Genomic DNA, 16,861 nt, shown 5'->3' on the forward strand with positions numbered 1-16,861 from the left:
TGGTACCTTGTCCCTGGTTTCTTTCCTTTTCACATTTGGTGGTTTAAAGAAGCATCACGTAAGTAAATCACGTTCAAAACTTAGTTTCATTCACTTGCACAACTTTAATACAATGCTCTTTCCTTATTCTGACCACATGGATGAAAGAAATCAAGGAAGCAGCGCGGAAGGCGTACATCAACTGCACCGAGACTAAAAGGGCTCTGTACGATAACTTTTCACCCGAAAACACGATTTTCCCTGCGTGAAACTGAGGTCATGTCAGAGGAATGGCAAGGCACCAGCACGTAATGTAAAAGTACTCGTCACAGCCACTAACGATGTCAAATAGATCGTACGGAAAATTTTATGCGATTTAATCTCACGTAGCCCGTGGCAAATGTATCCTACCGGTAGGTTTAAACTAATTCATTGGTATGGGTTTGAAGTTGTTCGTTTTCCCATTATGACCACAAAATTACAAGTATCAATCAGCAATGAAGCCGCAAAGAGTATGTACGGCAAACCGAGGTAATATGGAAGCCACTTAGGACCCCAAAAAATCGCACGGAAAATCTTTTACGATTTCATCGTACTTGGCAAATGTAATCTAGGCTTTACATGGTCAAGAAGCAAAAACAGTACCACTGTACAAATGGATATGTAAAATCAATTGTACAAATAAATATATACTTGTTTATTAACTTATTTCAGATACAGTGTAGACGGTGGTTGACGCTATTTAATCAACAAAACAGCTTATTGAAAATGTACAAAAACAAAAGGACATTGTATTACAACCCTTCTGTATCGAAAATGTCTAGCAAAACCAGGTCTACCTGCCTGTCTTTACAACTGAACACAAATTCATGATATACAACGTACTCTCTTTGGGCACTGGCACTATCATGACTAGATTCCTCTCTTGTTTTTTATAAATAACACATTGTAAAATGAAGTACCCAGGTATTGACTGAAAATATGAAAATATCTATTATTCTAAGTAAGCAAGAAAAAAACACCGATCTAAACTCAAAATATATCTAAAACTATCATGGAAAAATGCAACGTTTTGCTTGTTCATAATATAATTACCAAAGCTTAGTAACCGTCAATATCGAGTCAGGCTTAACCATAAATTCTGAAGTCTGCGTGTACATGGCTAACACGATTTACATAGTAGTATGCATATTTTTTAAAAAAAGCACCAATTGCATGGTCTTAGTCATTTCTAACATTTATTTAATATACTGCACAACACAGCTATGACTGCTACAACCATTCTGAAGACGTATCTTCTAAAAACAAAGAGCAAAATATTTCAGACACTAGTTCAGAATCGATAGACTATGATCAGAAATGAAGCTCCCCAAAAATAAAATAAAATGATAATGAATGAATAAATAAATAAATAGAATATACAATAAAATTTGACAGCGTTGCTTTTCAAAGAAATCTTTGTCCTTTTTAACTTTCTTTTTAAAGGTTTTCTTCAAAATATGTATGTAAAAACATTACATAAAAGAAAGTCAGTATTCCATATTTCATTCTAAACGTGATTTCAGCACGGAGTCAACATGAATGGGAAACGATGGGGAAACGGTCTTATCTGATAAAAATAAATTTAAGCTGAAAATGAGTTTACAATTTGGCAAATGTGTATCTAAAATTGAAACAGTTGTTGCAGCACCAGGGAAAGCATCAGATAATCGCTGATATAACCTGAGTAAAATATACACCACTTTTTAAATGTTCGTTCAGATAACAAAGCCATCTTTTATTACTTCGTATGCAACAAATTGCAAAATTTGCCACGTTGTCTATGCAACTGCACGTTCTGCCTTTGTGTCTGAATCCTTCAAAGAAAACTGACTATTTTTAAGGGAGAAAAAAATATCTTAAAAATATGGATACAGAGTAAATGAAGAGTATTCATATGTCTACTTATTCTTTCAACATAATCTGCTTATATCATTTCTTTTTTCACTTCACACGATCCTTTTTAATTTTACACAAGATTTAATTCATCTATCAAAACATGACACAAACTCTTTAATGCTGTGGGTACAATGCACTAATATACGACTGAAAACCATTCCATTTCTGAACATCAGTCCTGTGTTGAAATCCATTTAGTGAACTGGTGGCTAGCTATAATGATGTCTCGCTTGTGTGGGATCTGGCATTTTCTTCCTCTAGACACTGTACTTTTTGCTTCAACATTTGCACCTAAAAATAATGGTAAACAAGTTACTTCACGAATACATATCTTTATCTATATCTATCTATCTATAGATCTATATATATCTGTTATGTAAAAAGGCACCTTCAACGTGTGTGTGTGTGTGTGTGTGTGTGTGTGTGTGTGTGTGTGTGTACATACGAGAGAGAGAGAGTGAGAGTGGGGGAGAGAGGAGGGGGTAAGGGGTAGGATTTTTATAGCGAGGATGCATTTGGTTTACTTTTGAAATATTTCACTTAGAAAAATAAGTTGTCAAAAATCTTTTATCCAATTCTAAATACTTTTTCTTTCTTAGATCATCTTTTTTTTTCTCGAAAGGGGGGGGGGGCATAGAGCACAGGGCCAGCAAGGTTTATACTATCAATATCTCTCCATAACTGCAATCAAAGAACTGTTCCTACCAGGACAATGTAATTATTCTGAAATAATCCCTGAAGGCATGAGAAAATCACTAGGTAATATTTTCTACTGGCATGTATAGCATACATCTAAATGAAACTCATCTGCTAAAACCAGAAAATAATACACAAAACAGCCCTTGTATGGCGTCCCTAAATTCTCTCATTTCCAATAAAATAATGTTTGTCTGTCAAGCTCAATTAACACAAAACTCCACCTTGTCAGTGCTTCTTTAGACTCTGTACATCATGCAATACCAGGCACTATTCTCAATTATGCCAATGTTTTCCAATTTCACTGAGATCAAAGAAGGTCGCTGGGATGATTTCATCCCCCTGTGGGCAAATGAGATGGCCATTTCAACCTACTTGATTCTCATATCTCTCTGATATTGTCTGGATTTGCTGCTCCAGCTTCTTCACTTTCCCTTGGTATTTCTTCTTGGCTTTCTCAAAGGCTGCTACTAAGGCACTGCAATACAATAAATGCAACTGAGATGATAATAGAATTCCCATGTCCATTTAACTTAACCTTTATAATGGCTATCTGCTTTGGACATGAACGTTAATATTTCTATTCTATTTCTTATTGGTTCACTAATATCAAGGAACATAATGAGTAAGCAAAGCTGTCAAATGTACAAACCTATAAATGACAAAACTGATAGTGACACTGAAATGGTCTAAAAATGTCAAATATACAATTAATCTGACTATGGGAGTGCACAAAATGTATTTTGCCAATTATGATGCAATTTTGAGCATAATCACTTCCAGTTTTTAATCATATACTAACTACTGTGGATATTCTTAAAGTTTGACTAGCACAGGGCTGCACTAATGGAAATTCTGGAAAATGTCAACATGTAAATGTTGAAAAAAGAAAAAAAGCATCAAGAAAAAAAAATCCAACCAGGCTTTGGAACTTAAGCTGTACTTCAGTGTTATGAATTATTCCATAAGTTTGAGAATAATAAGTGATACAGTTTTCTTTTTATTGTGCTTGGGTGAAAAATTTCAAGGAAAGTGCAAAAAACGATAACAGTGGTGAAAGATACCATAAAGGAACATTTTTTCTATTTATAAAACACCTTGGCAAATACATGAAAATGATGAAGCTTAAAGTACATGCACAATTTACAGTGTATATAAAATCTTAGAAATAATTCAAATATTTAGCCGCGTAACTTGAATCCAAACTCCAATTTAACAATCAGACCTTGAAATTCATTAAAACATACAGCTATCTATTTTTGGTATTCTATTTGCCAATACTTATAGGATCAGGGGTCTGAAAATTGGACCTTTTCATCTGATGAATCCTAGCACAAACATGTGCAAATCAAAGATCGCTTAGTTTTTAAGATCCGCAAACAAATGACCTATCCTAAACATTAACTTAGATTTGTTTAAGTACACACAAGTTTGAGTGATGTGTAAGTCCAAGAACTCATGCTGTTGCAATTGTACTGAATATGGTTGAATTATCTAATTAAAAAAAAAAAGCAGTTCAAAGTGCGAAAAGAAAAGCTGGAAGAGCAATTCTGCTGGAGTTAGGCTTACAATGACAACTTGGCACAATCTTCTTTGTGATGCCAAAATATATGAAGTAATTTCTTGTAAGCTGAAGACTGTGAAGCAAAGAGAAAAAGATAACAGTTTTCAAAATTGTGAAACAAAGAAAAATCAGATAACAGTTTTAAAGATTGTGAAAAAGAGAATGACAACAACAGTTTTATAATGCCAGGTTTTTTACTTTGGTACAACAAGAATCAATAAAACCAAAGAAGGTAAACCATTGTGAATTCTGACCTCATTTAGTATTTCTGGATTCTGGGAATAAAATGCTGCAGATCAACTATCACTTCTTGGAACTGCAGCAGAACATAATCCATAATTAACTCCACTGATGAAGGGGGCTACGTTTTGGTAAACATTGGTCTGTCTGTTGGTTAGTGGACACGTTTTGATGAATTTTTTTGGAATAGACAATTGGAGTTGAAGAAGTGATTGCAATTTCAATTGCATCTGGGTCTCCAAATATCTATCATCCCTTTCAGCTATTGCCCATTGTGCTGGTCTGTGCTCTGTGAGTACTCTCCAGTTTCTCATGGAATATAATCTATCACTAGTCTGATATCATTATGATATACATGTGAATATGCTTAAAAAATCTCAATAAAGTGATTGAGAGACACTGATTAACAACAGTATGGAATTCTGTGTATAACCAAGATATTCTTTTGTGTAGATCTGAAGCATTTCTTGAATTGAAACCTTTGGTAGGGGAGGGGCATCTGAAAACAGATTTGCCTGATAACCTTGTAATAACCTTACTGTTGTGTTCCTATTTAATATCTCTTTTCAATAGCTTTTTATCACTAACAAGTTGACTCTCTTGAGGACATAAAAAGCTTTTGAATTTTTAGCTCAACAACTGGGGGAATTAACACAATTTCATTAATCTGGTGTCTAGGGTATATCACACAAGGTTATATGATATATCCCAAGCACAAGTGTGTAAGTATATATCATTTTACATCTGATCTGTTTTCATTTTGCCTTATGCAGCCACAGTAATCTAATTCAATGGAAAAAAGTATTGATTCTAAAACAAAAGCTCTGCACTGTACATAACAGTTCATGCAAATTGGGTACAATACATTACACATTTATCCCAATTTATTTTTCATTTTTTTTATTTGTCAATCACATAACATTTTCTTGCTCCAAATGTACTTTTCATACACCATACCATATACAGCAGCAACTCTCCACATAATATCTGACATTCAAAAGAACATCTCTGGAGACCTTTGTTCAATTTCAGCAACTTATTGTGCAGAAATCATCAGGGGCTTTTTTATGCAGAAATCACATCAGATACAAAGTTCCCTGTTGCTTTAAATTTGGTCATCACTTCACTGATCACAATGATTGTGTGTCAAAACAACAAAATGGCAAAAAAAATCTTACCAAAGCTGTCACTCACAGGTTAACAAGACTAAGCATGTAGCTATTTGTAGGAGACATGTGAAAAGACCACTCCTAGTAGGTCAAATCAGAAATTGAAACTATACAATACAATACAATACAATACAATACAATACAATACAATACAATACAATATAATACAATACAATACAGTACAATACAATACAATACAATACACTGTGTGACAGTTATACATGTTCATCTACTTTAATGTTCATGGAGGAGAGAGGTGGTTCATAGATAAATGTCTTTAAAATGTCTTTAAAATTATTTTTATTTATGGAACCATTCCATTTCCTTTTGTTCATGCAGCTTTTTAATGCCTTGCAATATAATAAAAATTGCCATAGCTGTTGATTCATTTAAGCTTAGCACAATATAAAATGTAACAGTAGCAAATGTATCACATAAACCTGCATCAATTCATCAGACACGGATCATATGGATAAATACACATAAAGACTTAACCAATTTTTTTATTTCGTGTAGATCAATCATTTTTAGACATATTGACTTTCTGACATGTACCTAAATGATCTTTAGGACTAACCAGGTATTAGTGCTGAAGCATCTTCTGGAGAAATGTAACCAACCATTTTTGTTCAAATTAAGCAAACAATTACCACACTTCACTATGGCTTTCATTTATCAACTGCTTAACTGTGCTTAGCCATCTCTCAATACAGGCAAGAGCAGAAAGTTTAAAATGTATTTTTGGATTTCTTAAGAGCAAATATAGAAGTCTGAGTGTCACATTTACAATATCTTAAGTGCTTTGCAAGTCTGACATTTTCAGTGACTGGCTGTAAATAAAGTGGTTCTCAGAACTAGAGGCCTGCATGTAAATGTTAAAATTAACACCTAGATGCACTGGTTAGGTCTCTAAAACAGATACAGAAACAGAACAGATTCTGGTGCCTTGTAAATGGGATAAAAGACATACTCTGAATTCTATTAATTATCCACCTTCCATTTTACTTCCCTTAAGAGTTTCCACAAAAGGAAGACAGCAAGTTAGGTAAATACATTTCAGACAGAAATTAACCTGTTACTTCTAATGGATTACTCCTAAAATGTTCCACTGAAGGAAGGCCACAAATCAGGTATACGGATTGGAGGGAAATTCCTATCATAAATAATCATATAATTTTAAAGCTGTTACTAAAGGGAAATCTGGAATTTGTATTTGAGCCAGGAAGATACGTTTTTTCTGTATTACTAACCTGCAGTTTTAGCAGGCAAGGAGACAGAAGTAAGGAAGAGAAGACAGCTCCTATGCCTGTACATGCATCATGTTCATTGTACTCAAAGGATGCCTCATATAAATATTATTATATAAATATATTATTATATAACAGGGAGAAATACAAAAGGCCAATTATCCAGTATAACTACACATGTGGAGCTTCAAAACATTCTAAAGACTTGAAAACAACATGAATTAGATTATCAGCACCATTAAATCATTCAGAACATAAATCAGTTGAGCTACACCAGGAAAATACAGAATACTGCCTTTTTAACATTATTATCAAGGTAATGTATCACTATAGGTTTTCATGATTTGGTTCCACTTGGGGTCTCACACCATGGTTACCAAAAGACCTAATAATTTTGCCATTAGTTCTTGCCAGGCAAAGACTGCCTGATACCAAGCTTGTGTAAATCAATATGTAGGTACATCAATCTGAAGTCCTCTCTGCAGAGTTCAAATGCACTCGTAAATAAACTACTTCTCTGAACAGTATCAATTATTCACCTGGACCTTCTATCAGATTGCAAAAACTCAAAGACAATCAATTTACATTTAAAGGAGCTTAAAAAAGTAATCAAATGATCTTAATGTTGTTCAAGTTGTTGTTCAACACAGCAATCTTGGATCTAGACACTAAAAAAATTGTTTTGCACTGACATCAGACCTGCCTTATTGAGAAAATTTTAGACCTTTCAATTTCTACACTACATGAAAGCATACCTACAAAAGCTTTTGCCCCTACACTTGGGACTTCATCAGTCACACTGATGTCAGGAGAAAGTGTATAGTGAATAATATAGTGAGAGTTGCTCAGTATAACACTGTCCCAAATTGGAGGCAGGTTGCGCCTCCCCCCGTCCTTGTTTAGTGTAGAAATCAAAAAGTTTTAAATTTTCACGAAAGGATTAACAACACTACACAGATCAATTCTATCAGAGTATCAGACTTACCTGTTTGCTCTCTTCAGGTCACTCACAAACTCTGCAGATTGCTGGTGCCGAATTTCAGAGTTTCTGGAAAGTTTTTCAAGTGTGGCTACCAACTCCTGTACTCTTGCCTTCAGCTTCTTCTCTCTTTTCAGGGATTCTGAGAGGTCTTGTGCTATTTGAGAGGCATTATGGGAGCGTAGTTCAGCCAGAGTTATGGCAGGAGTTGACGTATCCAACTCCTCCTCCTGTTAAAAAAAAAAGACTATAAAATAGTTGGTTCAAACATTCTTGTTTAATTAGGAGTTTATGTAGCAATGATCACAAATGGGTTTGATAATAAAACTATTCATTTCTTACAAAAACAATTCAATGATTAATTTAACTTATTCCTCATGTTACTATCACTCAAACAGGTGTTAGGTTGAGCTGTTTTTTTTAAACACTAATAGGGCATTAAATCATCAAAAAGCCAAATAGATTGCACACATGATAAAATAGTGCACTCTACTTAATGCCCTTTTCCAACACAATGTCATTCTTCCTTATTAACAATGCCATACATTTCCAAAAACAACGACCGTTGTTGATACCAGTATCTCTCAGAGTTGTTGCTTGTATCTCTCAAATAGACTAATCTACTTACTATTCAAGCCATTTGTTGGTTAACAGTTTTTATGAGAAAAAAAAAACAAAAAACAAAGTGAGTAGGTGAAACAATTCATTCACCAAAAGTTTTATGTGATGTCTTGGACCTCAATTTTCTTTGGACAAGTAGTGAGCAATGGAGTATAAGAAACTATGTGTAAAAAGTCCGTGTTCTGTGATGAAAATAGCAGATCATTTCTGACTTAATGGGCCAAAAATAGCACACTCTTTATGAGTTTCAACCTAATCCCTGCTAAAATAAAAGATACGCTCATTATGCTGCTGCAATTCTGTGTATAAGAAATCTATTACATCAGCCCCTCAATAAATCCTAAATCAAATTCCACTTTATCATCCACCATAATTTTCATAATTTCTGAATAAATTGCCATTGGAATCAATCACACCACATCAACATGTGTGCTTTGGAAATGCATAAGGTTTCAAAAACATGACAGCTTACCTTTTTCTTATTTGAGTAGGTGGACAGTTTTTGCTGCTGTTCTTTAATCTCACACTTGAGATGATCAATTTGTACCATATAAGCTTGTTCCTGAGATTCCTTTCCACTCAAGCGCAACTGCAAAGACTTCAGTTCTTTCTCAATCAGATAATTGTGTGCTTTCAGCTCCGCTTTTTCTTCCTGTCAATAAAGAATTTCATACCATTATTCATAAAAGTCATAGGCCACTTCAAATACTCAAAACCTTTGCTAATCACAATCTTTGCTTTTCAAGTCTTCTTTGCTAATTCTACGTTAATTCGCTTCTTTAGATAAGAAATATCATGTGATATTAGTAATTATATCTTTTCTACTTCAACACTTTTTCCGATTTCTGTTTTTCTTCAACTTATCCAATGTTTAATGAGTTATTCTGTTCTGATCAAGACAGTATCTTTCAGTCCTGAGACTGGTTTACTATCAAACACATACAATATACAAATAATAAATAAAATACAAAAATAAGTCGATATATACATATTTCATCTTGTCGATTTATGATTTTTTCTGATGCAAGATTTATCATTAAAAATATTGATAAAAAATTATGATAGAGTTATCCTGAACAATTTTTTACCTAGACATATAAGATGTTTAATGATGGTTCTGAGATCAACTTTAACAACAATAATAATGAAAAAAAATTGTTTCCTTTCACTTGCAGCATGCAATCCTAAAAAGACTCTGATGGTACAAAGCAATCTATCATAGCACACCCATTAGTTTTTGAGTGTAAATGCATTAGTGTATTAAAGACAAATATGGACTTGTGAACTCACAGTTCTACCACAGATGAGATGCCTCAAGGCAGTAGTTGATACAATCAGAGACTTAAAGAGTCTTGCATATCCAGATTCCTCACAATGCCCTGACTGGGTATTCCACAAAATTAACTAATTATTTGCATAGTGCTCATAGGTACGCTCATCCTATCTATTTTTGACAATGTTTATGCTTTGGAAAGTAATACCAAGGTGAGATACCTCACCTATAGCTACACATGTATGCACTTCAAGAATGAAAAATACATATGTTTTCAGCAAAAAAAGTAATTTTTTCATATAAGGAAACAAAACTGCACCACCCACTAATAAGTCTCCTCCAGCTCCATTGGTATATTAATTTCCCCTGACACCTCATTTTGTATATGTCCATTCCATGTGGAAAGCATGGCACATCAAGACCATTGCCCTAATGAAATCTATATGTCATTAGGAGAAATACAGGGCTTCAGGCAGGTGTGATCAATGTGTATGATTAAAGCAAATATCTGTATATGTCATTCTTTTTTTTGGTTAGTTTAAGTTCTACCCTTAAATGTATTTATGTTTGGGAAACACAGACTGTAGACCAAAAAGAGCAGGGTTTTTTTTTATTGCACAATAAAAGTTGCTGCTCCTTTTTATTGCTGGTAATGATTCAATTTTATTTTCGATATTGGTAATATGTCTTCTGGGATTGTGTGCTAACCAGAGATATCCTTTAAGAAGGAAAAGACACTTAGTCTAAATCTTACAAACATTTGTTATTAGTGATATCCAAACTGTTGTGGGACTGTGTGGGATTCATCAGTGATAAGAAATATAAGCTTCATTTAGCCCCTTATACTATGCCAGTTCCCACTGCAAAACAATGGACCGGAATGTAAAACTACACGGCATGCCGCACAGCACCCGAAAATAGCCTTTTGAACAAGAATGAGATCAAACTAACAGAATGCTTTACAATGATTTCATTGCCTGACACTTCCAGGGATCTTGTAACCAATCACCTGCAGAGGCTGAAACTTGTAGGTGTTGCTGGGAAGCAGACAAAAAGCTTTCACAGCAGTTCGGGTTACAAGCGTTCACAACTTAATTCAAGCAGAAATAAACATAACCAGCAAACGTCATACACAGGCACCTCCCAGATGAATATACAATTAAGCCTACTTAGTGGGATTTTATGTTGAAGGGCTTTTCTTCTTTATATCACAGTCTAAATGAATTGAGAAGACTTGGTCAAAAAAGGTTTAATACTGAATTCTTGCAAGTCTCGTTTCTCTTTCTCTTTGAGAAATGAATGTCTCCACCAAACCCCAGGGACAGGAGCTTGCCTGTTATCTGGCCCTGAGCTTGAGACAGGTGATTTTCTGTAGAGGACTTTCAGTACAATCACTATGGCTAACAAGTGAGTTAACTCATCATATAGTCAGATTTTCTTTTGACATACAAGAAGACTTCAATTTTTTAATGATGAAGAAAGTGACAACTGGCAAAAATGGAAAAGTAAACACATCATTACATTGCATTATCATTACATTAGATGAACTAGAGAGTACCATGGATCCACTTGGTCCTTCAATGGTGTTTATTGGAGTAAAAATGGTGTCAGTTAGAGTACTGATCCTGAAATAAAAAAATAGAAAATGCCACCAACACTACCTTGAAGCTCAGGGTTATAAAATCCAGCCTTACCTTCATAGCCATCAACTCTTGCATTATCACAGCATTCTCCAGGTCTAGCCTTTGGAATTCAGGGTTAAGGCCAGGGGTCTTGGCCAGAGGGTCAGTGTGGACACTCTCCAGCTCCAGGACAGTGGATTTCACTGCAGCCCGGTCATTCTTTAACTGTTGGATATAATCTCTCAGCCTCTGCTCGTCCACTTTACTGAACTCGGTGTCCACACTACTGGCTGTAGAGCTAGTGGTGCTGAGGAGGGAAAAAATAGCTAAAATTTTATTTTGGGTCTTCTCTAATCCCAATGTATAAAATTGTTATCAAAACAGAGTTGGACACTTAAAAGAATCGATACCAAAACTTTCTTTACTGAAGTGTACCATTAAGGCTTCTTACAAAAAATTATTTTAGATTTTTTAAAAATTTCTTCAGAACAAAATGTTTTATCAATCAAAGTCTTTCTTTAAGATAACCAGTCACTTTCTTTCTTGGTAATGTTAATTGTTAAACAGGTGCTAAAGGGTCACATTTAATATTTATAGTTCAATAAAAACAGGACAAGAAAAAAACTCACTTCCCATTCTCTAAATAAAGGCGGGAAATATCATATAAAAGATCTAAATGCTGGAATTCGAAAAGCTGTTGAAATCTTGGCACCTCCCATACCTGGTTGTTCTGCTTGTTGATGACATGTCTTCCCATGGTGTGGTTGCTGAAGTAGTGCCTGGCAAATTGAGACCACCATTTCTGTCCATCTTCTGTAACAGATGCCTGGCCATGTTCTCTGCAGATTTACGTGCTCCGACTGCACGACGTAATGCCACTGCCACTTCTTCTTGGTTTCCACTATATGCATCATCACCTGCAGATATAGAGGTAATATGACATCCCAGAAAATGGTGAAAAAAATTAATAAAATTCTCATTTCATATAAACATTTTGTATCAATTTGTGTTGTCCATAAGTCATGGTGAAAATAATTCTAAAACACCTTTAACTTGCTTAGAAATATAAGTACAAATTAAGTCCATTTAACAAAAACAAAAATGACAGAAAACTCATTTGCCGATCCCAAATTCCATCTAATAGTGCATCCAATGGCCAATTTGAAAGTACTTTTACTGAAAGTCATTTATGAAATTGCCTTTATCATCTTCATTACAATGTCACATATCCAAATGACAAAGTTGTTACAGTAATGAGAACTTCCACCTTACCAAAACCTCCCAGCCCTGCAGCTCTGCAATTAGCCAATAAAACCCCTTGATCTGTCTCCAATAGATCAACCAATGCCTGGTACCCCTCTAGGGACTGATCTGCATAATTTATAGCCAACTGTAATGCTGTATTGTTTGACTCGTATTTTCCAATCAAAATACTTAAGCGATCACACTGAGCTTTACTTTCTTCTAGTGTTATATTTGCCAAGTCATTCTGAGATTTCAAATGGTCTATTTTCGCACTGAGTCTTTCCATTTCTATTTCAAATTCATGGATTTTGCCTTCTGAAATTTCGTCTCCACACTTGTATAAAGTCTGTATGATTTCCTGCATATTTGAGCACTCTTGAAGGCTGTGCGCTAAATGTTCTGCCACTTTGGGATTAGGAAGCTGTAACAATAAAAAGTATTGATAAACAAAATAATGCTGACATTACATTTTATACACTGTATTATTTGTAGCAATGATATAACTTATTAAGTTATATCATATTAAGTTATATCATAGATTTCTTTTGTTATATAAAATTAAGTGTTTCAGATATTCAGTTCATTCAAATTTCCTTTAAGGAAAGCATATAGGAATGCAAATAAAAACAAACTCTGCTCAATGACATTTTACATGAAGCTGCACATTTACAAGCAGGAATTAACTGTGTTAAGCCAGGGCCCAGCTCTGTTAACTTTTTTAAAAACTGCATATTTGGCATTTAACATACTATTCACAGAAAAGAAGCCACCATGTCACACAATGACATACATCAATAGCGGATAAAGCCTTCCAAACCTCATACTGTCTTCTGAATCACTATAAGCCACCAGTGTATGAAAACCACTGTATACAGCTTGGAAAGGAATCAGAACCAGGGACAATATCATATAAGTCAGGCTCAAAATGTTAAGCAAAGCATTCCCAATTAATTCCACCTTACCCCTAAGGAAGCAATTTCAGTTCCAAGCACCTGCCGTTCAGCACCACCTGTTTTAAGTTTTTTCAATTCTGCCACCTTAGCAACTGCCGCTACTTGCTCCCCAGGTGGCAGTGTCCTGTCACCCATCGCCCCAACAGGACTCATGGGGCCACCTGTTGGCTGAGTTTTGGTTGGTGTGGAAACACGACTGCTATGTGGACTAGATGATGCCTCCACACTCTGGATTCGGGTCTGGAGTTCACGGACCTGGCATGATGAGAAAATATAAGTCAGCAAGTGGTACAGATGCAGTTCTTTCTATAATCAGTTATTTGGGAGAATGTGATCTCAATTTCGTCTTTTTTCCCTCAAATATCACTCAAGCATTTCAGAGTTTAAATATATAATAAATAGCTCAACCACAGAAACACTGAATAACTAATCTGGACTGAATATTGTCTCAGGTACATGTACAAATTTATTTTTCAATACTTTTCTTCGTAGCCTGTCCCTCTCTTCTCTCAAGCCTCCCATCTGTGCTTTACACTTGTTGAGCTCAGTCTCTTGTCTGCCTATCTGGTCCTGAAGAGATGCATTGTCTGCACGCAGGAGTTGGAGCTGTAAAAGAATACAGGAAATATTACTGAAACATTGCACTGTAACTGTCTTTTGTGAGTCAAGGGTACAATGTATGTAAAGCAAATGTACAGAAAATTAGTGGAGGCAGATATCAAAACACACACACACACACCATTAATGACAGAATAAGTGTTTCTACTAGAAGAAATGACAATCACTGTCTATGCAGATATAGGCATGGTAACAAGATGGAAGAAAAAGTAAGAATTTTTTTAAAATAAAGTATGTGCAGCAAAGATATAAATCCATATTTCCCTGAAATCTGAGAATTGTATAAAGCATGAAAGATACTCCCAATAGAAACTCCATCACTCTCACCAGGCAAAATATATAAATTCTAACTACTTATGTTGTTGATCTGCATTTCTACAGGTAGAATTATAATACAGTTTCTGTCATGATATAACCATTTCGCAGGATCATCTCAACTTGACAAAGCAAAGACAGGTAAAATTCAAGTTTACTATGCATGTACATAAATGTCAAATCAGGTCTGAGGGTATAAAATGAATCTGTAGGAAATTTCGATTAAATAAAAATACAAACCTGCTCCTCATATTGCTTGTGACTGACTTGAACCTTCTCTTTTGGAGTGTCAATGTTCATTTCTTCCATTTCCTTGACAACCTAAAAACATATTATGAAGAAGGTCTGATCAGTTTTTACCATCGTTTTTCATAATGCTTTATGAAAACAGTTTGTTAAAATATTTTACATTTTTGTTATATACACCGAATATATGTGTCTAGATGACTTTCTAGAAAGTCAGTTCAATTCCTGTTAGAATCTCAGTAAATTCTACAAAAGCAAATTTTTGTCATAATTGTCCATTCCTCAAACCTATTAAGCCTGAAAATTACATGAAATTCCCACCTTGTTTGACACACAAATACTTCCAGTTACATTAATTACCTGCAGAGCTTTCTCCTCCACGCTCTCAGTCTCATACTGTTCCACCGCCAACTCATCTGTGGCATCAACGGCTATTTTCTTGCGCTCATTGATAGCGCTCTCCAACTCTGTGACCACCCTGGTTAGCTCAGCATTAAGATCTGCTCCGAGATTGAAGTCTGGCAAAATAATTGAAATAAGGCTTATTCAGGAAATGAAAGAGAGGAATAATGAAAGCCCTTTTCTCCCAACTCTTTCTAATTTTGTGAACATTTTTAAAGATGCTCAGCAATTCCCTTAATAACTCTCTTTTGAAAAAGAAAAGGAGAAATTCTCCTAAAAGGAAATTCCCTATCCCTTGTCATAGCTGCCCACAAACTGCTTCTTTCCACATTTTGTCTACTAGTCTTTTTATTTCTCTCAAAAATAATCATAAAACCATCATTAAGATCTCTCTGTGCTGTTTTTCATGGTACCAGAAGCCAATGCTAAAATGTTAACATTATGTCAGCACGGCAGTTCTAAAATCAGCAGACAGCGGGGAGATAATTAAGGCATGTTTTAAAAGGAGGGAGCTACCTATGCTTGCTGCTTGTGAATCATTGGCATTGTTCTCATTACAGCTCCCAGCTTCCTCGTTACTCTTCTGACTTAGGTTACTCTGGCCCTCAGACTCCTCATACTCATCTTCTTCCCTGGAAACCAGCAATACACTGTCATCTTGGCTGGAGTAATATGCGTTCAGTGATCGCGCACACGCGCATGCATGCGTTTGTGCGTGCGTGCATGCGTGCGTGTGTGTGTGTGGGGGGGGGGGAATAAAAAATGACACTTTCTGACCCTCTCTCAATTTTTCTGGATTCACACAAGAACATTTAAATAAATATGTGCCTCCAACACATAAGGGGGTAAATAGCTGATAAGATTAGATAAGATGCCCATATCAGGCGTATGTTATAGATGACACCACAAAAATAAAGTATACAGTTAAGTATTCTAGCCAGCATAAATATAAATCCTCTTGACAGCCACGGCTTTTAAGTCAAAAGCAGTCCCCCCCTTTTTCTGGAATCAATTTAAGTCTGAACATATAAGTAACATTCACACGTGGCTAAAATAGAAAAATTACCTGATCCTTTAACATTGCATCATATAGACAACAATTTTATAAAAAAAAAAAAAAAAATCATACAACCCATTCAGTTGCATCCCCCATATTTCCTTTCATTACCTTATGACATTAATCTGGTGTCTGTCCAGCTTTTTCCTCAGTTCAGCTATTACACTGTGGAGCTCAGTTATTCTCTCCTCGTAACGCTGGGCCTGCTGCTCAAGGCGGTCTGCATACTCTCGTTGAAGATGCAGTTTCTCAGTCTGTTAACAATAAAATATTATATGGGTTTTTAATTTTATTCTCATTTAGCAACTGATCTCAATTTTATTGCTTTAGTACTGAAGTTTTTTTTTGAAGTTTATCTCTCTTCTCATTATTCAAATGTCACCCCATAAAATATATTTTGAATTAGGCACATATCAACACAAATGCCTTTTTGGACATCTAACTAGATCCAGAAATTTATGAATGTTTCACAGACTGCAAGATTTGTGGCACAACTGACCAGAAGAAGAGCAGTGGCACTCAATTTGTGGGAAATGTAATGAGTGCATTTAGCACAATCAGACAACAATATTCAGTTGGGATACAGAAATATTAAGTGTGGTTGGTGTGACCTAGGCCAAGTACTGGCTGTATGACAGATAGCACACCCATTTCCAGTTCAAACATAAGTGATCAACAATGCACAATATGACACTCA

General features: G+C 35.3%; 1 protein-coding gene across 2 annotated transcripts in view; it reads right to left on the reverse strand.

The window, feature by feature from the left end:
* Window positions 1-652: 652 nt before the first annotated feature.
* Window positions 653-16,861, reverse strand: part of LOC106176100 (colorectal mutant cancer protein) — a 41,960-nt gene continuing 25,751 nt past the window's right edge. For both annotated transcript variants that reach the window (XM_087004074.1, XM_087004075.1), the window contains 13 exons: window positions 16,276-16,418; window positions 15,624-15,739; window positions 15,066-15,223; window positions 14,700-14,780; window positions 14,007-14,132; window positions 13,536-13,781; window positions 12,601-12,994; window positions 12,050-12,245; window positions 11,401-11,635; window positions 8,906-9,085; window positions 7,819-8,042; window positions 2,989-3,091; window positions 653-2,208 (listed from right to left, as the gene is read on the reverse strand). In XM_087004074.1, coding sequence (XP_086860200.1) covers window positions 2,131-2,208; window positions 2,989-3,091; window positions 7,819-8,042; window positions 8,906-9,085; window positions 11,401-11,635; window positions 12,050-12,245; window positions 12,601-12,994; window positions 13,536-13,781; window positions 14,007-14,132; window positions 14,700-14,780; window positions 15,066-15,223; window positions 15,624-15,739; window positions 16,276-16,418 — 2,280 coding nt within the window. In that variant the 3' untranslated portion in view covers window positions 653-2,130. The remainder of the gene's footprint in view (window positions 2,209-2,988; window positions 3,092-7,818; window positions 8,043-8,905; window positions 9,086-11,400; window positions 11,636-12,049; window positions 12,246-12,600; window positions 12,995-13,535; window positions 13,782-14,006; window positions 14,133-14,699; window positions 14,781-15,065; window positions 15,224-15,623; window positions 15,740-16,275; window positions 16,419-16,861) is intronic.

This window comes from Lingula anatina, chromosome 2 (assembly GCF_051362555.1).
Source record: "Lingula anatina isolate TDL-2025a chromosome 2, LinAna3.0, whole genome shotgun sequence".
Classification (NCBI taxonomy): Eukaryota; Metazoa; Brachiopoda; class Lingulata; order Lingulida; family Lingulidae; genus Lingula; species Lingula anatina.